This window comes from Falco naumanni, chromosome 2 (genome assembly GCF_017639655.2).
Source record: "Falco naumanni isolate bFalNau1 chromosome 2, bFalNau1.pat, whole genome shotgun sequence".
NCBI lineage: Eukaryota > Metazoa > Chordata > Aves > Falconiformes > Falconidae > Falco > Falco naumanni.
Window position 1 is genome coordinate 93,455,812 of NC_054055.1, and position 25,392 is coordinate 93,481,203.

General features: G+C 40.7%; 1 protein-coding gene across 4 annotated transcripts in view; it reads right to left on the reverse strand.

Moving 5' to 3' along the window:
• Positions 1 to 25,392, reverse strand: part of REPS2 (RALBP1 associated Eps domain containing 2) — a 103,610-nt gene that overhangs the window by 25,346 nt on the left and 52,872 nt on the right. For all 4 annotated transcript variants that reach the window (XM_040582662.1, XM_040582660.1, XM_040582661.1 and 1 more), the window contains 4 exons: positions 21,697 to 21,766; positions 19,596 to 19,661; positions 15,543 to 15,585; positions 12,811 to 12,947 (listed from right to left, as the gene is read on the reverse strand). In XM_040582662.1, the coding sequence (XP_040438596.1) occupies positions 12,811 to 12,947; positions 15,543 to 15,585; positions 19,596 to 19,661; positions 21,697 to 21,766 (316 nt within the window). The remainder of the gene's footprint in view (positions 1 to 12,810; positions 12,948 to 15,542; positions 15,586 to 19,595; positions 19,662 to 21,696; positions 21,767 to 25,392) is intronic.

Genomic DNA, 25,392 nt, shown 5'->3' on the forward strand with positions numbered 1-25,392 from the left:
GTGCTGCGGGCAGGCACCAGCCCCAGCAGCTCCCTCAGCCCTTCCCAATATATGGAGCCCTCGCCAGGGCCCATCAGTTTTGTATTTGCTGGTTTACACTCTGGCAGGCTCTCAAAAGATTTACTGCAAAAGCTGCATCCATTGAGAACTCGCCTCAACTTCAGTTGTCGGGGATACAGCCCTTGTTCCCTGATTCTTCAAACCCAGCGATACACACCTAGGGAAGCAGCAGTGCAGTCTTTACAGAGAAAGGTGCTGGGCTTGTGGGAAAAGTATCTCTTGAAGTGGTTGCACACATTGTGAAACTCCACAAGTCTCCTTGGATTTGGCCCAAAAATTCCAAAGGGAAAAATTATTTTCTAGCAAGTTGGTCAAATAAAAAAAGAATAAAATACCACCACACCAAAACATCATCTCCAAAAACCCCTGCTTCCTCAGCTTTCAAAATACGACATAAATGAATTTAGCATTGAAGTAGTTAGATGCTTACACCATGTGCATTTGACCCAGTTTCCTCTTTTTAATCCTGAAAATTCTAACTTAAGCTACTCATGAAATATTCATAAAATTCCTGCTGTTGCAGAACATCTTTGGCCTGTTGTTGGAAGGAAATCATGCTTATGTAAGCACAATTGCTAGACAAAAGTTAGTTGACTTTCGAGGACTCGTAACAACTTACAAAAAAACCCCTCACTTCTTTTTCCCCACAGGGCAATGAAAAAAAATTTCATGACAGATGCTGCATGCTTCAGCCTTTTCTAGTGTCACTACCCTAAAAGAGTATTAACAGATACTCATAGTTTTTTTATGTGTATCAGCAGGTGACTTGTACTATTAGGCTATTCCAGAATACCCTCCTTCCCTGGGAGACTGCCCCGCAAAGATCGGTTCCTGCTGTTAAGAGATGGCATTGTTATGTTAGCTCAGAAAGCGAACACAGAGAGAGGGGGAGTTCTGCTTCCAAAATGAAAGCAAGTACCCCAGGACTGAGCGGTGAACAGAGAAATGTATTTCTAGGTGCACACCTCAGAGCCTGGATAAGCTGCACAGCATTGCTCTTTGAAAACAAGTCTTCACACCCTGTACAAAAGCAGAGGGAGCTGAGGGAGCAGGATGGACCCCACACAGGTCGCCCAGTTACTGAGCAGCTTGCTGGCATTCAAACCTAAGTGAGCCATGTAGAGCAAATCTCAGAGATAGACTGTGGAAAGGCCATACAGGTACCAGTAAAAGAGATTTAAGTATATCCAGTATTCATGTCACATGTATTCCTGTAAACGATAGCATTTTTACACACTAGTTACTCCCACAAAGATGGTGATAAGGCTTTCAGTTAAAAAATCATGGCTCTCTACTTAGCATGTTTACACTTTAAGGCAGGTTATCTGCATGAGAAACTTCCAGGACCATTTTTCTGCCCTATTTCGGCAATCACAAAGGTCTGACAGCACTAATGGGACACCACACTAGATACCCCCCGCCAGATTTTCCAATCTGAAGCTAGATTAATATTTTAAAACAAACACCAGGCCATAACTGTGCACTCTGGGAACAGGCCATGCCACCCTATCTGGCCACACCAACTGCCTCCAGCCTCCCTAGCAGACAACACCAACTCTCAGCATTTTCATTACCCATGGCAGTGAAAAATACCAATCATGGCAACCATCCAGTCAGCCCCTTTACTTGACTTAATAGAGCCAGGAAGAAGAGACCACGGAAAAACAAAGTTACCGTAGTCCAGTCAAACCTATAGGAAGTAGGTCTTTAGCTCACCAGGCACAGCGGCAGAGGACACCAAAATTAGGGTAGAACAAACGTGGGTTCTTGGGGGATGCTTTAGAGCAACCTGTAAGAGCATCGTGCTGCATCTGTCTCCCTCAATGACAGTCACTTGCCCTCTTGTTCCTTGGTATTGAAGAAAACTGCCATAATACACGGAGCTTCTGGATGCACGCTGTTTTTTAAAATTATTAATACTGGAACAGCAGCATACAATATCGTACTTCCTGAAACACTTCCATGTCAGATATTCATTTTATTTCCATTCTTTGCAGTTGTCTTCCTTCTCAGTTGTACATCTATCACATTACCCTGGGTATCACCTCAGACAAGTTAAAGCTTTGCATGAAAAAAAAAACGTATTCCTTTTTCTCATCTGAACTGAATACGTACATGAGTAGTGTCCTGAAAGAAGGGTGGTTTCCCCAGGTCAAGGGCCATTTTGTACCTTGCTAGCCAAAGTGAAACTAGATACCACCTACCAAAGGAGCCTGACCTCATCTCACATCAAAACCCTGCACACCTTTCACCCCATGATCAAAAGGGCACCCAGAGTTTGGTCGCTCCTCTTATTTCTCAGCTCACACAGAGGGTACAGCCCCAAGCAAACCCAGCCTAAATCCAGGCTGACCTGGATCCAGCTGACCTAAACCCAGGTTCTTGCTTCCCCACCACCAGCCCACCCCCCTCTTCTGCAACTGGGTGGGGACCACCCAGGGTCTTAAATTGGGAGAAAACTCTGACTGGGTTCCTTAGAGTCTGGCTGAAGTGTTTGGTAGTTTTCAAGTAGAAGCTACAGCACTGTTGGATCAAGGGAGAAGCTTGTTGCATGGCAGATTTACACCCGTTTATGCTGCTTCAGAGTGCTCAGCTCCCAGATCTGGTTTAACAAAAGACCAACCAGTTTGTTTTATCAGGAAGCAAAGGATCTGCAATACTGAAAACAGTTCAAAAAAGCCAACAGAACAAATTATTCTTCAGTTCCTCAAACGACATAAGGCTTCGGTTCCTTATGTATTTTGGAAAGCTGACATTTTCACCCTTCCACTCTGACACTACTTTGGAGAAGTTTTTAGATACTTTCCCTGCTTCTGTTGCCAAAGGCAGACCGCAGAAAAGTTCTGTGTCTACGCTGGTTTTTGTTTACATTTGTCTTACAAAACCTCCCTTCTTGTTCACTGAAATTGGTACTTGGATATTCCATAATACTGATACCATTCCCTGCACTCCATTTATTTACATTCACCATTAGCAAGGGGATTGTGAAACAATTGTTTTTCAAGAGATCTGATTTATTAATTCACACTACTATGTCTGCAAAAAGTTGCAGCAAGAAAAAAAAATTCAAAGCTGTAGCCAAGAATGTAAATTTAACGAAGGATTCTAGTAAGGTAGTTGTGAAATACCTATTTACCGAGAGAGCTGTTTCAATAATTCTTATTAACGCAAAAAAAAAAAAAAAATTAGACTCCCAATATTAATTTTGTTACCAGGTTTGTAGAAAGACTGCAGAAAGCATCACTAGTGACAGAGTAACCTTTCTTCTCACAGTTAGTTTTGGGAACCTGCTCAGAGGAAAGCTTCATGCATCACAGCAGGTGATACACACCCCTGGATATCACAGGCACACTCTTGTTACAGGTGTGCTTCACGTGCCAGTCATACAGAACATCATTCATACCTCAGTTGTGTGGAAAATTATCCAAGTACTTGCCAAGTAATTAGAAAGAAATATAGCCAGACCTTAAGCAATTAATGCTTCTGCACCGTGAATTTGCAGGTGTGACTTCACTTAGGACCCTGGTGTACTTACATATTTGATGGGTCACTTTCATATCAAACAAGGAGGACACCGTTAGAGGTGTGTTTTATGATGCCTTTTTTAATGCCCTATCCATAAAACTCAGCATGTTTTAAGTAAAACCTGTAAAACAGACTTTTTTTAAAACTCCTATTTTCTGTTTTGCATCACACATCTACATCTGTATTTTCAGCTTTCTGTCCCTCGTTTTCCCTAAACCATTTCATTTTCTAGTTAGTTTTCTCTACCCCTTCCTTTTCTGTGTGTTTCTATCTGGCAATTGTTTGTGTGTTTCTATCTGGCAATTGTTTCTGCCTTCTCCCTCCCCCGTTAAACAAAAATATTCACGATTTTGCTCCCTCTGGCTTCATGTTTAGCTTCACTCCACCCACAGGGAGGCACAGTCCCTCCACCTACTTCTCTCAGATCCACGTTGCCAGAGCTTCATACCCCCTGGAGATGCCAGTGGGAGTGCTGGAGGCTCCAGTACATGCCACCTGTGACCACTTCCAACACGAACACCTCAGAGCAGGCACATGGGACCCGGGAAGAGCAGTGGGCTACCACACACCACCCCTTCAGTCCCACTGCGGCTCAGTCACTTCACGACATCTGCATCTCTGGGGTCTCCCCCACAAGGGGGACAACTTGTCCCCTCTGACCCGACCCCCCACGCCCCCACCCCCCCGTTCCAGATGAGCAATAGCAGACCCTCTCTTGTTTAACCTGTAAAGCTGTTCTATGACTGACTAACATTTTTTGCACGGAACAGAGTAACCCACATGGGATCATGAAAATAGGTCAGTGGGGCTGGTAGGGCCAGTCGAGAACATTTCAAGCTTAACTATTTTCAGTAGAAAAGAGATTTTGCATTAAAATTTCATTTTTAACAACCTGCAACAGAATGGAAACAAACTGTAAACCATTCCTCAATTCCAGAAAGAACTAAGATTAGAAAAATGGAGAAAAAAAATCATTTAGAAGAAGTTTCATTTACACAAACTGTCAAGAAACAGTTTCACTTGAAATGCTGGCAAGATTTACCCCAGTCTGCATACAAGTACTCTTTGGACTGAGCCCCTAGGGATAGACATAAACACTTAAAATCTAAAACCGCAGAAATAAGTTGCCCCATCAGATTCCTATAATGTAATCACCATTCATCCATTTATAAGCTCCCTGTTTTTTTCTCCAGCCTATTCAACCTTAATTATGTCCTTGTCCAGTTGGGCAAAGAAATAAGTTACATAGCTGTAAACACACAAATCCTTCATTAAAAAGTTCTAAAAGGCTGGGAGGCGTAAAACTCTTCTGTTCAAATCAGAGGGAAGGCATTCATATTTTATTCAGAATAAGCTCAGTTCAATGATCACATACAGACTGTAAAGGGGAACAGGGCTAGAAGAAAACAGCAGCTCCACTAACAGATCAGGAGCTAAGTCCCAAGAGAAAAAAATAAAATCCATTCCACGTTTAAAAAAAATGTTTTTGCAACATTTATGTTAAGAAAGCATGTCACATTATTTTCATTGCAGGGATACAGTGTTGGAGCAGAGTATGAACAGCAGCTCAATTTTGTGTTCTCTATGGTTTATGCATAAAAGACATTTTTAATTTAAATTACAATCGCTGTTACAACCAAAGGTTGTTATAACCGAAGGTATTAACTTGACTCTACACTCTTAATGAAGCTGGCAACATTAGAACTCTTCTGTACTGTGCAAATGATATTCAGTGAAACGGCATATTTTGCTGATGGTATTTGCCTTTATCACTACTCTAAAATAAAGGTCCTTCAAAACTACCATTCTCCTAATTTAATGTTTTGTTCTGATTAATCAACTCAACACAGTAATACGCAAGATAGCATAGTGCTACAGCATGAGTGAAATCCAGCTCTATTACCCAAGAAAGTAGTTGGATTTTACTAAATCAAGACCAATACAAGAGCAATGAGAGGAAGTGGTCCTGAAAATTAATTACCTAATTAAATTGACTGTGATCTAAATCCAGCATAAAAAAGGACATTACTATTCTAGGTTCCATTTGTCACTTCAGCTTTGAAGCAAAACGTTAGTGAGAAACCTGTATTTATGGTAACACAAAAAACACAACCCCCTGCATAACCCCTTAAAAGCCTGCCTTTAGAGACCTGCAGACAGCTAACCTCAATAGATAGAAATATTTACTAGCAAATAGTTAAGCATAGAAGAATACAGAAGATAATGCAGTAATCATACTTACCTAGGTTAAGTTTGGCAGGATTTTTAGTACCCAGTTCCATGTCCCCAAAAGGGAAAGTTACCTGCATTGGGCTCACTAAGCTAAATATACGATGTAGCTGGAAACAGCTGGAAACAGTATTATAGTAACTATTTGGACCTGTGTATGACAAGGTGTGATCAAAATGTGTATGACAATGGAGCAACAATCATTTAAATTCTCCAAATCTTCTTTCCCATACAATTACAAAAGCATTTTGATACGTGGACTGAAAACATTTAGAAATATATAAAATTTGGTTGTGGCTGGGCAAAAACGAAAAACCAAAGACATCTCAACACACACTTACTGTTCAGAAATCTCCACACTTGGCAAATAAAACCCACCAAGTCTGTACGTTCAAGGAAAGGTTGTGCTAATTGAATGAAGATTTGATGAAGGAAATAATAATGAAGAGTTTTCTTTAAAGGTATGAAAAAAGAGGATAAAATGTGATGCTGAACACCAGTCTTCCTCTAGCACTAACAAAATTGAAGGATGCAGAAAGAAGTCTGTACTGACAGAATCTTATGATAAAAGTACCACTTTAAACTGTGTGGGAAACGTGTATATGAAGGAATACATAATCAATAAGTGTGCCCGCACATATCACTTACAGGAATGCTGACGTACACCAATACATCTGTTCCCTTCTTCCTTTTCTTTGGATACTACACTTAAGAGCACAGGGAACACTGTCTTGATGGGCAGCCACCACTAGCTCAGCAGAGGTAAGCAGGGGTTACAGATCTGACTGTAGTTAATAAAACATCATCTGTAACAGAAAACACTGCACTTACAATAAAATGCTGAGCTGTGTCAAGTCTGGTACTTAACACCTCCCATCTCAAGAAGGAGAAACCCCCAAAAATACTAGCCCCAATGTTGTTGGCTGAAACCAGCACCCCCAAAGGAGTGAATCCAGGTTACAGTGAGTATTGGCTTACAAGCCAACATAAGAAATGGTGCCTGCATTCCAAGCATTCTTCGCTGCAGGCACAGCCGCAGCAGGAGGCGAGTTTCAAAAGCAAATAAGCGCTGAAAACCTTCAGTCAAAAATTCATTTGTAAATAGTTATATGGCTGTTTTGGTGAATTACACAGAGATGTTAGATCTTCTTCCATATCAACATGAAAGTACACTGTTTATGACATTTTTTTTGTTGTTTCTTCAAAGCAAATTCTCTTTTCCAAACAAGTATCCTCTGTTCAACAGAAACGTTAATTAAAAGAAGTTATGCAATCCAGAAATGAAACTAAATGGGAAGTAAAATGTATTTCAGAGGCATCTGTATCTGCCGCTGCCAATAATTGCCCAGAAGTAAATTCTTTAGTGGTTGTCTTGGGCAGAAAATATAAAGGAGCAAAACGCTAGAATACAAAGTATACGTATTTGCATTTCCATACTTAAGCTGAGACTTGCCCCAGTCCCTGAGTTACCCCAAGTCAGACCCTAGCTTACTGCTACCGCTGAGGATAAAAGGTGGCGGGGGGGCTTGCTGCAGGACCCTGGGCTCCAGCTGCACCATTTTTGGCCCCCTCAATACCTGCTCACTCACCCAGGTCACAAGACAGAGAGAAGGGAGCACAAGGAACCCCAGAGAGCAACTAATTCTGCCAACAACCTGGGCGAACACTGCAGGAAAGCTTTGCGGGCTTACCCGGGGAGCTCTTGACTTGTACCTGACCAGACAGTGGGCTAGAGAAGAAATGAAGATGTAAACTAGGTGAGGTACACATTTAAAATGACAATTTTGTTTCTACTTAAAACCTGCTGTTGTCTTTCCAGGAACATATACAACCTAGACAAGTATTTACTTAATATGTACACAGGCAAAATGCCAGAGGTTATATATTCAACAAAAATAAATACATTGAGAATCTAGCAGTACTAAATTCTTTTCAGATGCCGATATAAAGATTACATGATTTTTTTTATATTTTTTTTTTAAAAAAAAAAAAAGAAGAGACTTGTCTCTTAACAGAAATTCACGTATGGACATTTCAGAAGGTGGAGCCTTTCAGTAAGTTCTCTTAGTTTCTTACGTCTTTCCCGAGTATCACTAGTTACAGCGTCCCAGAAGAGTGCTGCATCATAGTATGAATGAAGGTGCCTCCTTCAAGTGCAGTTATGTCCCAATTACAATTCTAAAGCACAGTTTCCGTGGTTAATGCATTGCTGGACATCCCAGCCATCACAGATAAATGCTTTCTGTGTATACTTGCCAGGAGAGGGGCAATCAATGGCAGCAAACGTGATATATCAGTAGTAAATGAAAAACAAAAATAGCCCCCCAAAAAACCGTGCTCACAACAAAGATCTGCCACAGTCTTTGGCTGAATTTACTTGAAGAGACATTTTTCTTTTTCTGGCCTTTAAATATGAAATAAACAAAGAAATGCTCCAAACCACTCATGGCTTTACAATTAAAGAAGTGTTACCTATAGATCAACGTGACCAACAAGGAACTGAAAATAAAACTCACTACTACTGAGCACTCCTTTGCAGGCAGGGGAGTAGATTATCCACCAAACTCCCAAAAGCAGAATTATTTCTGAACAAGAATTAGTAGAACAAAACATAATGTACCAAAATGGGATTATTCTAATCATGTTGGATATACCCTGAAAGCTATTAAAATGGTTGGGTTTTACAGTCTGGTTTTCTGTACTGACACTAGGCAATATGGTGGTGCTAGAAGGGGTGGTCCTTCCAGCTAATTTTAGTGGTTCAGCTGTGACAATGGGACTATTTTTAAAAACCTAGGAAGAAAGGCAGAAAGAAAACCTTTGCTTTAGCAAAAATTCTGTCAAAAGTACATTAGGACAGAAAGTAATCAACCGACCTGTGGATAGAAACACATCAGGTTTGATATTTATGTCAGGATGTATTATCCCAATAACCAAGAAACCTAAATAGTATATTGCCACCACGTCATCTGTTTGTAAATATGTAACTGTATCTTTTCTGATGGCAGACTGAAATTATCCTAACTTCATTTTTTATACTATCAGCAGAAAAAAGAATACAGCTTCTTGTTATACAACTGGGTATAATTTACTTCACACAAACACACACACATTTTTTGGGCAAGGCTCTTTGGTTTAAGATAACAGTGTTCAATGCTTCTGCCTTCCTACAAATTACCTTTATAGAAAGTGAAAAGTGCACCTTGGAAGAGTCTGGCTCCAAAACAATGACCATTTGCTCAGGAAGAACTGTGTCTAGATGAAAAAGGCATCCAAAAATGATGAGGCTAGAACTTTTACTGAACAGCAAGATCAATAGGGAAAAGAATGAAAAAAAGGGATGAATGATCAAAACAAGAGAAGCAGGAAAAAAAGCAGCTGTATAAAATCCAGCCACACCACCCAAGCTGCAGAAGACAAGAACAATGACTGGGAGAATGAAGAACCACCCACTGTTGGAGAAGATCAGGTTCAAGACCATCTAAGGAACCTGAAGGTGCACAAGTCCATGCGACCTGATGAGATGCATCTGCAGGTCCTGAGGGAAATGGCAGATGAAGTGGCTAAGCCATTCTCCATCGTATTTGAGAAGCTGTGGCAGCCCTGGAAGGAGGGAAACATAACCCCATTTGTGAAAAGGGTAATAAGGAAAACCTGGGTAACTGCAGGCAAATCAGTCTCACTTCTGTGTCCAGCAAGATCATGGAGCAGATCCTGTGCTAAGGCCCATGGAAAATAAGGAGGTGATATTGGTGACAGCCAGCATGGCTTCATTAAGGGCAAATGGTGCCTCACAAATTTGGTGGCCTTCTACAACTGAGTTGCAGCGTTGGTGATTAAGGGAAGAGCATCATCTACCTGGACTTGTGCAAAGCATTTAACACTGCCCTGCACAACATCCTTGTCTCTGGAGAGACATGGTTTTGATGGATGGACCACTTCATGGATAAGGAATTGGCTGGATGGTCACACTCAAAGAGTTGCCGTCGATGGCTCAATGTCGAAGTGCAGACGGGTGATGAGTGGCGTTCCTCGGGGACCCGTGTTGGGACCGGCACTGTTTAACATCTTTGTCAGTGACACGGACAGCGGGATCGAGTGCACCCTCAGCACGTCTGCCAGCGACACCAAGCTGTGTGGTGTGGTCAACACGCTGGAGGGAAGGGATGCCATCCAGAGGAGCCCTGACAGGCTTGAAAGGTGGTGCCGTGCAGACCTCATGAAGTTCAACAAGTGCAAGGTCCTGCGCGAGGGTCGGGGCCATCCCAAGCACAAACACAGGCTGGGTGCAGAGCGGATTGAGAGCAGCCCTGAGAAGAAAGACCTGCGGGTGCTGTCAAACAGAAAGTTCGGCACAGCCCAACAATGTGCGCCTGCAGCCCAGAAAGCCAACCGCATCTTGGTCTGCACCAAAGGAAGCCTGACCAGCAGGTCAAGGGAGGAGGTTCTCCCCCTCTACTCCACTCTGGTGAGACCCAACCTGGAGCACTGCATTCAGCTCTGGAGCTCCCAACATACAGAGGACGTGGACCTGTTGGAGTGAGCTCAGAGGAGGGCCACGAAGATGATCAGAGGGCTGGAGCACGTCTGCTATGAAGACAGGCTGAGAGAGCTGGGCTTGTTCAGCCTGGAGAAGACAAGGCTCTGGGGAGTCCTTCTAGCAGCTTTCCAGGACCTAAGGGGTGCCTACGAGAAAGCTGGAGAGAGACTTTTTACGAGGGCATATAGCAATAGGACAAGAGGGAAGGGCTTTAAGCTGAAAGAGGATGGATTTAGATTGGTTTTGAGAAGAAATTATTTCCTGTGAGAGTAGCAAGACACTGGAACAGGCTGCCCAGAGGACCTGTGGATGCCCCATCCCTGGAAGTGTTCAAGGCCAGGCTGGACGGGGCTTTGAGCAGCCTGGTCTAGTGGAAGGTGTCCCTGCCCATGGCCAGGGGGCTGGAAGCAGACAATCTTTAAGGTCTGTTCCAACCCAAACCATTCTATGATTTTAAGTCACATTATGAATAGGATGTTGCAAAATAACAAGTATTCAGGGCTTAGTGATTGGAAAAAGCGTGCACATGTTTCTGAAAATATGACTTCCAGTGCTGGCATTTTATTTCAAATTAGAGCAAGGTAAATGCACCATGGTACTTGGATGCACTGGGATGGGTTGATTTAAACCCCTCCTTCTTATGATGCAGATTTATTTTAATTGAAACTCTTCTTTGGGATGGGCTACAAATTGTTTAACAAGTTCTTCCTTAAACCCTCCCAGGCTACGAATTGCTCCTTATTCTTTCACAACGAATATTTACATTTTTGATATAAAATCTAACGGCTCTGTTAAAGGAAGACAACCACCATGAATATTGAGCATTGCCACCAGGGGACATTCAAGAAAGCAAAAAATTACTGGCAAACATCCTGCAGGTACAGGTGGAAGGTGAACCTCTGGAAGACCTTCCACATTTCTGCAATTTGGTAGCAGACTATACTTCAGGATTTGTCAATGTAGAGCCACTTTTTGTTCCAACTATAAATAGCCATAAATTTGAACTGAATATGGTTAACGGTTGAAGGGTGAGCAAAGCACTTTCTTTTTTTGCAAGCAATCAACTGCCTACCCTTACTTAATTGCCCCACTTCTAGTGAGGAAACCCTCCAAAAAGTATTGATAGGACAAGTTACCCTTTCCTGCACTCACTGTAACACTGTCAGTTTGTTAAGTTGTCCAGAAGAAATCATTATGTTACTTCAAAAGGAATGGTGACTTTCAAAACTATCCATTTCAAAAGCAAGATGTTAATTTTCATTCACAGAATGACTTCTTTGAGAATTTGCATTCTCCTTTCATTTGTGTTCCAAAAGAAACTTAAATCCAAGTTAATTTCCTTCCAGTTATACTTTTTATCAGGTTTCTGAGAGGATTTGCTGCCTTGGAACATGTGTGCTTGGCTGTGTTTGGGTTTTTATTTTGATGTATAATGATATCGAAATTGGAGGCAAGAGATCTCTAAACAGGAACCACAGTCGAAGATCAGGAATTGCTTCTCTGTGTAAGGGAAAAAAAACCACAAATGTTTATTCCTGTTGAGTTTTAGGGTTCAGCACACACAGCAGGCTTCTTGAATTCTCTCTGGTGTTTGCACAGTCCCATACGGCAGGAGGTGAAACCCTTTCTTTTCTACTCCAACAACCACATTAGAGAGCCCAATTAAAACATTCCTTGACACAGTCAAACCTTGGCTTTCTTCTGAAGCATAAACATGACCATGTTTAACCTAGTCCTTGAGTCAGATGATTGGTGTGCACCACATAAAGCTCTGATCTGTTTCAAGGACACTGCTAAAGCACAGCAATGCTAGGTGACTGCTGCCCTGAAGAAACAGCTCCTCTCTCCACCGCTCACTGTGCGAGGCAAGAGGAACACCCACACACTGATGTGCTGGTCAGCCATTTTCTTCCAGTTCACTCTGGCTGCTATTCGACATTTTCTTTCTCTCCCCTCAACATGCACCCATGGCAAAAGAAATTGCCCTTTCTTTTTATTCAAAGAACGGTTTCTGATTGCCTCCATCTTATGGTACACTTTAACATCAAAAACGTTTGCTCGCTTTCTCCCAATTTAAACATTAAGGGTTTTCCTCCTGCTTCTGAACTACAAAAAGTAAATAGTAATAAAAATCAAATATATTGTAGTTACTGATGAGAGTTGTCTAAACAGCCAGACTAGTTATAAACAGTCAGTGATGACAGTCTGCCATATGTTAAGCTTCCCATTATCACGCCAGAAAACATTATGATCACCTTAATTATAGCAACAGCGATTTTTCCCCTCAGTGGCAACGTAATGCAAAAGTGCAGCTACTTCTGTTCTGCAGTGTATTACCGTTTATAGCAAAGGCGAGCGTGTGCACATGTTGTCAAGCATTTGTGCAAACAGATCAGGTTGCCAAGTATGCAACTAACCTAAATGGTCTCAAAAGGGGGAAAGAAAGCAAACTTTACCTTGTGTGTTTTGTTGAAATATTTTGTTCAGATCCAAAGAGGAAGCTCTGGAATGTGATTTCTGTGGCCTTGGAGGTGGAGTAGGGGGCTCTTCTCCCTTTTTCATTGCATCTTCTATTGATGTGCTAGAATAGGACCTAAGGAAAAAAGGGGAGGGGGGAAAGGCAGAAAGTATTTTATTTCGGAAAGTAACTTTAAACAACTACAGCATATAGTACCTAAAACCACGCTGACCAGAACTCAGATTCACGGTGGAAATTCCTTGCCCTAATAACTAAATGTTCCCCATTATAACAAGACAGATTTCTTTGGCAGCAGAGGAACCTATACATCTGCAGAAAGGAACACATCATGCTTACAGGGCTAGTATTTTTTAAAGCATTTTATATCACAGCTTCAGGCCTTCTTATGTAACTAACCATCAAGAGGATAACTGTTTTGAATAAACCTGAGTAAAATTCCACCCCCCATGCCCCTTACAGCTTCTGTCGCCTTTCCCAGCCGTGAGGGTAGTGTTTATATAGGTACAGCTTCAACCTACCTCTTGCCAAGTACACATTTTGTAAGCTACAATACCCTAACTATTAGAGTAATTTTTTCATAGCAAACAGTCATTGAATTCTGGAAAATCCAGGATAATTAAGTGGCTCCAAAGTGACCAAAACTGGTCAAATACATGGCTCAGTACATCTTTTTCGGCTCTTCCACATCACATAAATCCCAATGCAGCGCATTTGCTAAGAATTTTGATTTTGCTGAATAGTGTCCAATATTTTTCAGCTGTTATAGTTACCAGCTTTTCTGCAAGAGCGAGAGCTTTGTTCAAAATGAGCATTGACAATGTGAGATGTTACACTTACTGTAACACATTATGCATGACAGGCAAGACCAAAAACACATTCAAGTAGAACAGAAATAACTCCCACTAATGGGAAACGGATCATTTTTTTGCCAAACAGGCTGCTGTTAGAAAACAGCTCTTTAGCAGGACAGACATTTGGCAACGCTGATCCGATGTTTCTGATGTAAACTCTAATAAATACAGGAGTGAGAGCCGTAATTGTTTCAAAATTTACATGTGACAGAAAAACCTCCACTGATGCTGAATTTTTTTGTCTTGGTGGAGTTTTGAATTCCATAGCCTTATCGTATCAGACCTAACCCTACTCCCTGAAATAGATGTGAGAGCTTTGAATCAGGATCTTAAGGTTTTATACTTTTACTCTCCATATTGTGCATTGTATATTTCACTTGTATTAAAATTGTACAACCGAACAGTTCAAGATTTTCAAATATGTTTTTTTAAAGATGGAGTAAGATAGAAGCTGCCAGGCAAAAATATGCCTGTCCCAGCAGTGCTAACACAGAGCTCTATGACAGTGAATCATTGCTAGCAGCAGGCAGACCTGGCACCTAAAGTCAGGTAAGAGTCCACAGCTGAGAATCTGCACCAATTAGGCTAGAAAGCCACACCGCAGAGCCAAAAGCTGTAACAGACTTGAATCATAGCCTCTGGTGGTCAAGCACACCTAAGGACAGAGACCCTCGAGGTTACAGAGCCCTCCAGGCTACAAAGGAGAAGCACAGCAGAAGGTCTGAGTTCAAGGATGTACTCAGGAATCTTCAGTCAACTTCTGCATTGAAGTAGTGACATACAGTCAGGTGCAAGACAGTCATATGTGACACAACAGTCACATTCAAGGGACTTTTCGTTTAAACACTTGCTGTTTTATGCATTTTGACACAAAATACTTTTTACATGTTTTGTATATTTGCAGTTTATGATTCAGTAACATAGCAAGAAAATCTAAAATGGTATGACAACTAAAAAGCCTTGGTTAGCCGCAGAAAAATAGCATGTAAGGCAGTTTTGCCTTCCTGGATGTAGGCCCAAAGAACAGAGGATTTCAATCTTCATTTATCATGCTTATAGCTGATCCTCTCTTATTAGCAGGCTCTGACAAGCTTCTAAGGAAGGAGGGAACTCCTGATTATACTCTCATTACCCAAGACACAAAAAAGCTAAAACGAAGCCCTCTAACTAGCACAAAAAAAAAAGTTTGAAGGTGAATACACGACACAGCTATACACCAGAAAGGTGAATAGTCAAACTCAAACAGATAATCCATTTATAAATTATATTTTCTGGCACAGGCTTCCCTTTTCTTTCAAACATCCAAATTCAGCAGGTGTCATTTCTAGTGCATGACACTAAGTCCATTAATTTTTTCCATCACAGACCAACCAGCTGCAGTCAAGTACATGCATGCCATTGAAACGATTCGATTCACTCACCCACATCCGAGAACTGAGCTACTATTGCTGCTTCTGTGGTAGCGTGCAGTGTCTCCATACATAACCACTGTGCAGGTTCCAACAGCACAAAATTGCTGAGAATGGTCCCCGCAATGGGGTGGTCCCCACCGTCCCACCAGGACACTTGTGGGGCTGGGCTGGAGGCAGTCACCTCCTGACAAGGCAGCAGGGCTGGCCAGACAGGCTAAAGCCCCTGTGTCTCATGATCAGGGATCACAAGGCCCTCAGGCAGTACTTATGTAGGGTCTGTAGCTTACAGATCCCTCCTGGTAAATCTGTCTTACCTGAGCTGTACCTCCAACACAATGCCAATTAAAAAAAAAAAAATAATTACAAATGCAACACCAGTTCTTACACCTTCTGTCTAACACCAGAGGAAAGCATGTCTTCTCTCGAAATAGAAATGAAAGCAGTACCTGGATCGTGGTCTGGCTTTAAGTGCATTAGATTCCTGAGCAACTGGAACAGAAAAGAAAAAAGAACCGCTAAACCATCATATTTTAAATAAATGCCTTTAGCTGCAGAATCAGTCTTCATTAAAATGTGTGTTGCAAATGTGGATGTGAGTGCGCCCATCCCACATGAGCAACAGGGACTGATTTTCACTTCTCCTTCCCCTTGGTTTTTGTAGTGTGTGAATGTCCTAAGAATTCAAACACCCACATGTAGTCAGACCTTCACCTTTTAATTTGGTTACCAGAATGCAGGGAAAGCAATAGGCCTGACAGCTCTGCCCAGCACTCCTGGATGTAGCTGTGACAAAGCAGCACAAGGAATAGGATAAACTTGCCACAGAAAACATCTTACTCCTAGCCCAGATATCTATTAGTTGTCCTGCCTCCCAAAGCACAAAGGTTTGTGTCCTTCCTAAATACTTTAACTAATTACTATAAAAGAACATCATCTTACCATCCATAGAAAAAAATCAACACTTCAGGTTGAGACTACTTGCATTTGGGAAGGAAAAATATTTGAAGGTAGAAAGCTTCACAGGCTAAGTGTTGATCAAACACATTTCTATCAATGTAAAAAATCTGTTTCTTTTGTTTGGATGAATTCCAAATATCCTGCTACATGCAGGCTGTATGTGATAGGAAAACAACCGTGCTGACTTATCTTCTCTGGGTAATTCCTTGAGGCTGTTCCTTGGTTTACACAGTCCTTTTGTGACTTTTCTGTTACTCTCCTTACTAACATCTGATAATTTTGAGAAAACATATCTATGCGATTGCTTTCAGACTCAGCCCACTGAGATATCCTCAAGGTATCACAGCAGCATGAATGATCCCAACACACATGCAAAGTGAATCCTTGTACTTTTTCCATTATTCTCCTAATCAAGGTACAATGCTTAAGAGAAGCAAGCAGACTGGGGGGAGGGGTGGGGGAAAATAATTCTCAGTTTCTCACTTCCTTCAGATATATGCCTACTTTCAAGTCAGACATTTATCACCAGCTACTCCACAGCACTACCTGAGAATACAACAGAACCTCCAAAACGCAGAGCAGGAGCTATCTGTGGCGGCAGATGGCAAATGCTGACTTTTTAATGGCTGCCGCATAGAACCTCCATAGGATGCTTTAGGCTCACAGAAGCATATGGCACATACAGCCACATACTTTGTAAAAGAAACCGCTTTCAGGGTCACGTAGTGCTAGTTGGTGCTTTGGATGGAATAAACCCAAATGCAGCTGGCAGTGACACAAGTGACCACTTGTAACCCAAGTTCTAGTAGGTTATTATCACCACCAAACCAGCTCACAGTCATTCCAAATTTCTGTGCAACAAACTCTTCCTAGCAGCTAAGGGAGGGAGAGGCAATTATTATTAAAACATGCAGTGGTGATAATCCTCCTCTCTCTCTCCGTGTCAAACTCCCAGAGAATACAACTTCAGACACTGCTTCCCTACAGCCATATGACCCAATTTTTCCAATGCTGCAATTGCTGATCATTAAATCACATGCACAATTATTAAATATATGCCACTTACAAATAGGAAGTATAAATCCTTTCCAAGCTAAGCCATGTTTAAGAACCTTCAAATTTTCCTTCTTTTATTGAGGCCATAATTCTGTTCGTACTTCTTTTAGAAAACCTTTCATCTAAAAACCTGCAGGTAAAACTGACATTCAAATTCTCCAAGGACATCTTGTTGAGGTAAATAGGAAAGCACATAAAGAAGAGAGAATCCCAAAATGACTATTAATAAAAAAAATGATAGCAATAGAATACTGCTGCCAAGGATTTTCTTTTAAGCTTTTGAAAAATCAGGAAATTCAAGGCTACAATTACACAATACTCAGACTTAGCTTTACCCCTCAAAAGAAGTAGTATAATAATTTTTTTTAAAAGTAATTATAAAGCAGGTAGTTCATTATTGGGACATACAAATAATTGTGGCAGGATTCCCACAAAATGTGTAGTTATTTTGGTACGCTCAGTCTGTGCATACTTTGTGTTTGAGGCACAAGTTTATACACATACATGACACAATCATTCAAGACTACTAAAAACTATGTATTCAGTTCATGAGTTTGCCATATTTCTATTGCTATGGATAAATAAGCCTAACTTACATGAAACTAATAAAAACTTAAAGCTGTTGACTAAACTAATACATTCATTATTTTAAAGTCTGTATGGTTCCGGAGTAGTAAAGCCTGATGAACTCAACAGCTTGGTCTGCGCTAATTAAAGTCACACGACCACAAACTCTTGTATTTGCTCATTCACAGGAGAGCGTGAAGGTTCCTGTTTTCGATGTTTAACTGCTCCCATGCCCTCTTCCAATACAATTTCATTTTAACACTCCATTTTATATTCAGCTGATGACTCCTTGCTTTACAGCTGAAGACTGGGTGGAAAATTGTACCACAGAAGGTGCAAGTATGCCATGTGGCTAAAGAATCATCCCAGCTGAGTTTTCATCCTGAGGGTTAATGATTACAATGACCTTTCAGGATTGCTGACCAATACTGAAATAACCACTCCATTACTGTGCTGTATCTAGCCCCCTGGATAAATATTTTTACTCCTAACATCAATTGTATCATGCAACCTGAGAATGTGCTCGCTCGAGCCTTTAATGAGCAGGACAGCATGGGTGAAACCCCTACAATGACAGGAGTCATCACAATGGGGTGAAACTCTGCCATTTCCCCCCTTGGTATACAAACACCACTGCTGGAGGAGCACAGCAGCACTGGGAAGACCTCCCTGACTAAGAGATGAACAACATAGGGAAAAGATGTCAATGGCAAAGGAGATGTGCAGGTGACAGTAGGGTTTTTCCTAAGCATACCAAAAGTGGAATTACTGAACTGAAAACAAAACTCCCCCAGGGCACTCCTGGGCAAAACCAGGGGGAAGGAGAACATAACTGAAAATCGTGCAACCAATCTCCTCTCCCCCTGAGAGGGAAGTGTAAGAGAGTGTGTCTCTGTGTGTGTCTGTGTGACAGAGAGAAGGAGAAGCAGCAATCATTTGAGAATAGGAGCTCAAGATAGGAAATCTGGCAGCTGCCAAGTGTTTGGGAAGAAGCCAGGAAAAAGAGAGGTGGGAATTGAGGCATGCAGCTGTTGAGCAGCCATGAATAAAACAAGCTATAAGGCAAAACTGCTGTGACAGACATGTGGGGTCAGTTTTCTTAATCAAGGATATCTTCACTAGTTAAAACATTTATGCAAAAGGAAAAGAAAGCAACTCCAGATTTTAGCTTGGCTGGGACTTGCAAACGCTCTTACCACTCCAGGGAAGAGATTAACACAGAGGAATGCAAGGGAGGTCTGATGAACTGAACAGAATGCATGGCAAGTTTCTGGAGCAACTAGGTAATTTTGACATATGCTGTTCCAGAAATAACATTTTCCATTATGACAGGAACAAGGAGTGTATGTTGGAGTTGGAGAGAGAAAAATCAGGGGTGGTTTCAACAAAGAAACACCCCCGAAACAAAAGCTTGCGTCATTGCTCTAAGTGCCTCAAGGTCTGTGTTTCCAGTATCTGTCCTTTAACTCCTTGACAGAAAATATGAAAGCTCAGTTTTCACAAAGAAACGGGCCACTTCAGACTAGTTACCGAAATGTTACACAGTTACTCCGTACTTTAGGGAGAGATTTTACCAAGAGGTACAATATTCATGCTCTTTCATCTTGTTTGTAGCACAGAAAAACTTCAGACTCCTTAAAAAAATGCTATGTTAAAAATGTTTCCCGCACGTGAAGATCATACACTAAGCATGAGGGAAAGAAAGCAAGAAAACCTTTTGACAATCTAAAGTAGTAATTAATATTTATCTTGCAAGTAGTAGTCATTACGAGGTAAAAGCTAAATTCAGTAGCAAAACAGTATAAGAGCAAAAGGATCTTTAAAAATCAATCAAATTACACAAATCTAGGCTTATTGTGCTATAAAATATTTGATCAAAATTCTTACAGAAACAACACATGAAATTTTTTTCTTCTCACCTGTTTTCACAGTCAAGTGCTGAAATTCCTTTGGTATTGTTTTGAGCACAGTGCTTACTTTAAGAGCTTGATAAAAAAACCAAAACAATGAGAATTACTTTGAGTACATGCAGGTAAAATCTACACATATCAGCTCAGGGAAAGGAGCATCTAAACCGGTATTAGAACATCTAGTAACGCCAAACATACTTAAGGAAAAGTAGCCGAATACTCTCAGAACACCCAAGCACTCAAAAAAAGCAACAATTTTTAAGAGCACAAAAGTCAAGGACAGAAAGGCCTATGACCAAGTTGTCAAATAATCTTAAATTCTGAGAATTTGGGGGTTGGAGTGCCTAAAACCACGGATGACTTCTACTTCAGAGATGTAGCACTCCCACACAGACAGCAGCTGGCGACACTTGGCAGAGCTGGGACTCATCTCTCCCAAGTTACAAATCTGGAAAGCCAGGACACATGAGACACTGGCTGCTTCTGTCAACTCAGAACTCACCAGCCTGCCCCAGGGAACGTCATATGGCACCGACAGAGCAGGGATTAACATTTAGGAAATTCACGTTTTTGGGCTTATTCCACTTCCACCGATGCCTACATGCATCCTTTATTAATTACTTTCTTAAGGTGTTCTTAATGCACTATAGCATATTTTCATATACTGCAATATACAGTATTATAAATGATGGCTTGGAATGAAGTCTCTTATCTCCATCTGCCTTTATCAAATAAAGTGTGGGAAAGGTCTGTTTCTCGTGATCCAGTTCTATTTACATTATGTTCCACATTTAACTGCATTACAATCTGACAGATTTACTTGTATAGTTTTGAAAATGCAGAAAAATTTGCTTCTGTAGTCCTGAACTACAGGTTCTTGGCTTCTGGGGAGATCTCAGTCCGAAGAGCAATCCGCTTTTATATTTGTCAGAACAGCAATAAATGGTAGAACAAGAGCATTCGTTTTTTGAACTGAAAAGACAGGAATTTATGTCATAAATACAGCAAATATTCTGCCCTGAAGGACTGTATGTACCAAAGCAGGCTCCCATCTGACTTACTGTCAGCTACAAAAAACAAAGCACAAGTTCTTCATCTAAACAGGTACAAAAAAAAAATAATCTCTTAGTAAAAGGTAAATCTTTCCTAGACATTTCAAAGTAATAACCTTCAAGGTTCAAGTCCTGCTTTGGTTCACTGTGAATTTTACAATAAAAAAAAATCTTGTCAACAAAGCATTAATTTCTTGGAATACATTGAGTCATCAAAACGTTTTACAAACACCCATCACCTCTGACAACCTTTCTTTGAATCAGGGTCACCGGCAAACTGCCAAACACTGTCACACCTGCCTGTGGAAGGTGATTCAGGAACATGGACTACCTGGTCTCACAGCTCTGATGCAACTGTAACATGTGGCCAGCTGGGAGGTCATTTTTTTTTTTAATTAATGTATAATCCACAGCTCTGAGAATCAGGCAACAAAATACCCACAACTGTTTTGTTTCCACAACCAAGAGAATGAATGACTGCGTGATGAACCAGTGCCTATTCTGGAAGCTCTAGAAGTTACTGAGTGGAAAAAGAGAAAGATCACTTCAATTTCACACGACTTGTTGCTGATGGATTTCAAGTTAAATAAATGGCTCAAGTATTTTCAATCCAGTTTGTCCAAAACTTTTGTTTTGCAAGAAAATGTAGGGAATTCTCGTTTTTCAAGAAAGCCAATTTTGAAGTGTTGCTATTTCCTGCAAGAAGAGAAATCCAAAATTTGGCACAATATAGTCTTTACTCTTACAAAATTCCTGATAATGATAATTACAGCTTTATTTAAAATAAGTGCAATATTAATTGCCTCAGGACTAGACATATTTTAGAAAATGGATTTCATATCATTCACGTATGATAAAACTAATTTTGAAGGAAACCTATCCACTTACTTGTCTTCAACTCAGCTGCTGTCAATGAATTGTCTGTAAACTTAGAGCAACACATACCCAGCTTAGAAATTAAATATACCATTGCTTCTGTCATCAAATATATAGGATTATTAAAACCACACAGATTTTAACCCATAAGTAGGCAAGGGGAAAGTTAATTATTTCAATACCTTGTTTGTCATCTTTCTTTCCATCTTGTAACAGGGCAGAGTTATCAGGTACATCTTCAGCTGATGTTTTCTTGAAGAAAGAGGATTCATTTATTATACTGATCGGTACAGCTCACACATTTCCACAGTCAAATATTTAAGAACACATATCAACACAAATAAAGGTGATATTCTCTCTTGCACTGCAATTTGTTTTGTCAGATAAAGAAACATAGAGGACCTACAGAAAGATGATCTAACTCTGCTTTTCAAGGTACAGCAGTTCCACACCTGAAATCAGTTAAAAGAAGCAGCTTAACAGTAAATCACAAGGAGCTAAGAACTGTATGCAAGGAGAGACTTCTCAGAATAGCACCATGTCATTCTGTATGCTCTCTTCTCTTTGTAACACCTGCGTTTGGATTGAGGAAACCTTCTCCAGCCCCTTCACAACATCCATTCTCCGAACAATCTCTCTAGCCAAAACTCCAGTTGTGCAGCAGAGCCCAGTAGTTCTGCATTTAAAGTCTTCCTGCTGAGGTGGCTGCTCCTTGAATGACTCTTTTCTTTCAACATGTAGTCATTGAGATGTGAAAAACAAATTTCATTAGCCTGACTGTTGGAGGCCTATTCAGGCCTCTGATAGGAAAACAGGGAACGTCTCCCTAATCTTACTCCTTAACTTTCCTTTATTTCAGCAGTGACTTAACAGACATTTATTGTTCTTGCAGCTTCTGCTATGTAGCTCAAAAGAAGGAACCAGGAACAAGTTCTACCTCCATTATCTGCAAGAACAAGGATACACTCTCCAACCAAAAGAACAATAAAGCAAATGTCAGAAACCCCAAATTTCTCTAAATATTAAGTGATACTATTTTCTTCCCAGGGAGCATAGAAGAGGTTGGACTGAAAAATGGCCTGAAATACATTGGGCCTAAAAAAAAATTATCAACTGAGAAAAAAAGATTCTGTAAATACTTAAAAAAATTATCTCAAGTCAGTAATTCAAGAACACCAAGCCTAGAGTAAAGGTCTGCAAGATCTGTTTTATGTAGATGCCCAAGGGATCCCTAATGCTTCTGGGGAAGCACCACAGCAAAAGCATGGCTTGAGGACTCTAAAAACGTGTGAACAAAATACTTCACACTCATGAGCAGCCCTACGTGACACACTGAAGTAGAGCATCAGACTAAAGATCTAATTCAGGTGCATGCTTGAATCAATGGAATGACTCTTACCGATTTCGATGAGCTGTGAGCATGACATTTCTGAGGGAGTTTAGAGCAACCCAGCCAGTCATATTACACATTTAGTGCAAAATCTTGTGTGAAATCTTGTATTTTATCTTTTCGCTTTTGGCAACGAGAAAGCTTGTGGAAAAAAGCCTAAGGAAGTGTGTGTGTGGAGGGGGAGACCAGAACCAGCACAGGTGACAAACTTGAGGAAAACAAAAGGAAAGATAAAATATCCTCAGTTAACAAAAAGCAGTCATCCTTGTCATTTAAGCACAACATGAACAGTCCTTATGTATTTTGCAAGTTCACCAAAGCCTAGCATTCCGGTGACCTGTCTCTTGCCATTATTTTCTTTAGGGATGCAATCAAAAACTGTTTCCATTACACTGCAGTACTGTAGTTCAGCAGTCAGTCACAGTAAAAATGGTCTTCTGCAATGAAATTAAACAGCCAGAATGGATGATAGGTGGAAAGCAACGAAGACATGGAGATAATGCGTAACTGATTGCATTGACAATACAGTATTTTTAGTGTAGCGAGCAAGTATCTAAACTACATTTCCTCAAGTAGCCAAGCTACAAATTAAATTGCAACAGTGAGTTACTGCACTTCCCACAGAGGCAGAAGAATGGGAGATTAATTACTGACCTTTCAAATGATACTCATTCAGTGTATTAATTCCGAACATAAAAGCACCAGTTGAACAAACAAAAAAGTCAAGTCAAAATCATTCCCAAATCAGTTTTGAGAAGAAATTGTATAGTCCTTTAATCTTGGATAACAAAGAATCAAAATAACAAGGCCTTGAAATAAACCAAGAGCTTTGCCCTGCATGTCTAGGACCCAGTGAAGAAATGGAGCAAACCCAGTCAAATTATTGTGATATAGTCAGGAAATAATATCTGTGCTTAGCCAGCAGGCAATCATGCTACAGATTCTTCTTTGTTTTCAAGCTAGCCATAAAAAAGCCTGATTCTGCAGAACATTCTGCTACCTTGCAGAGCCTAGGAATGGAGCAGAAGATCCAGCTGTTTCCCCAAGAACATTATCCGACTACAAAGGCAGCACAATAACCTCCAGGTTATTGGCAGTTACGGTGAGAACATCTCAAGAGGAGAGCGCAGAGATAAGGCAAAGGAGGTCTGAAAGCTTAACAGCATGCTGACATTCAAATTAAACTTAAAATGTGGGATTTGGTTTTTACATTTCATGCTGTATACCTACTATAGTTATTTAATTATTATTATAATGTTCCTACTACTATCATATCCACCACAGCAGAATCTAAAAAAGAAAAAAAAAAACCCCACAGAATTTAATTGCTTAGGAAATCACCTCCTAGATTTATCTTTACTCTGCACATACATTCAAGGACCACAAACAAGAAGAGCCTAAAAACCAGACAGTTAGATTATAAAATTGTACTGGTTAGGTAAATAAAATGACATTTTATTTCTAAGAAACACAAGATGACTTAGAAATCTTGCTTTCAGAGCTTTCTGAAATATACACTCTAACCCACAGTCCCAAAGACTGTGCTACTTCAGAGCAAACTTCCTCACAACTCTGCAATAATCAAAGACCACGCTGCACCTCTGAGTAATCACTTGTGAAGCCAGTACCCTAACAAAAATGAGGACTCCCTAGGCCACAGGGATACTGAAGTAGATCCTGAAGTCAAGAAGCTACATAAACTCAAGCTTTTTAATTATGTGTATAAAAGATATATAATTATATAAATATTTATATTTAATATAATTTATTGTATATGTATCTATGTATGTGTTTCTGTATATGCACATGAAACTATGCAAGTGAGAAAGAGAAGTTGCTACTCAGGGGTTTTGCTTACCGACAAAAAAAATCTGAACAGGGATATGAAAGTTTTTAAGCAGAAGACAAGTAATTCTCTCTAAAAAGCAAGTATCTTACACTGACACAGTGAGGTAACTCAAACACTCAGTTGATTTACTGCAGTCTGGAAATGGAGTTATGTATATACATACACACACGCTGAGATCAGCAAATGTGTTTTCAATGCAAATCACCTTGAATTTTGCTTCTTATGCTTGTTTAAATTGTAAACCAATACTCGTATATGCTAACGAAGCACACTCAAGGAACTGTTGAGCTTTGCCACACAACTGCACAGTGTGTAAGTGCTAGCGCCGTGTGGCCCGTGGTACAATTTCGTGGCCCCCTGCAAACCACCCTCCCAAAATAAGGTCACATGCAAGGGACAAGGCTGTTATACCATGGTAAAGGAGCTGCCTACACTGCCAATGTACCAGCAGCCCACACTACCAGAATAGCAGCACTGGCTTCAAAATCCAGCATGACTGCTGCACTTTAGCCAAGCTGCTGTACTACCCAGGGAGACTTCATATGTTTGAGGTAAACTGGATACTCAAAGCACTGGCTCCAACATTGCCCAAATTGAACATTGCAGCTTAGAAGAGTCTGGTGGTACCACGACCAAGCT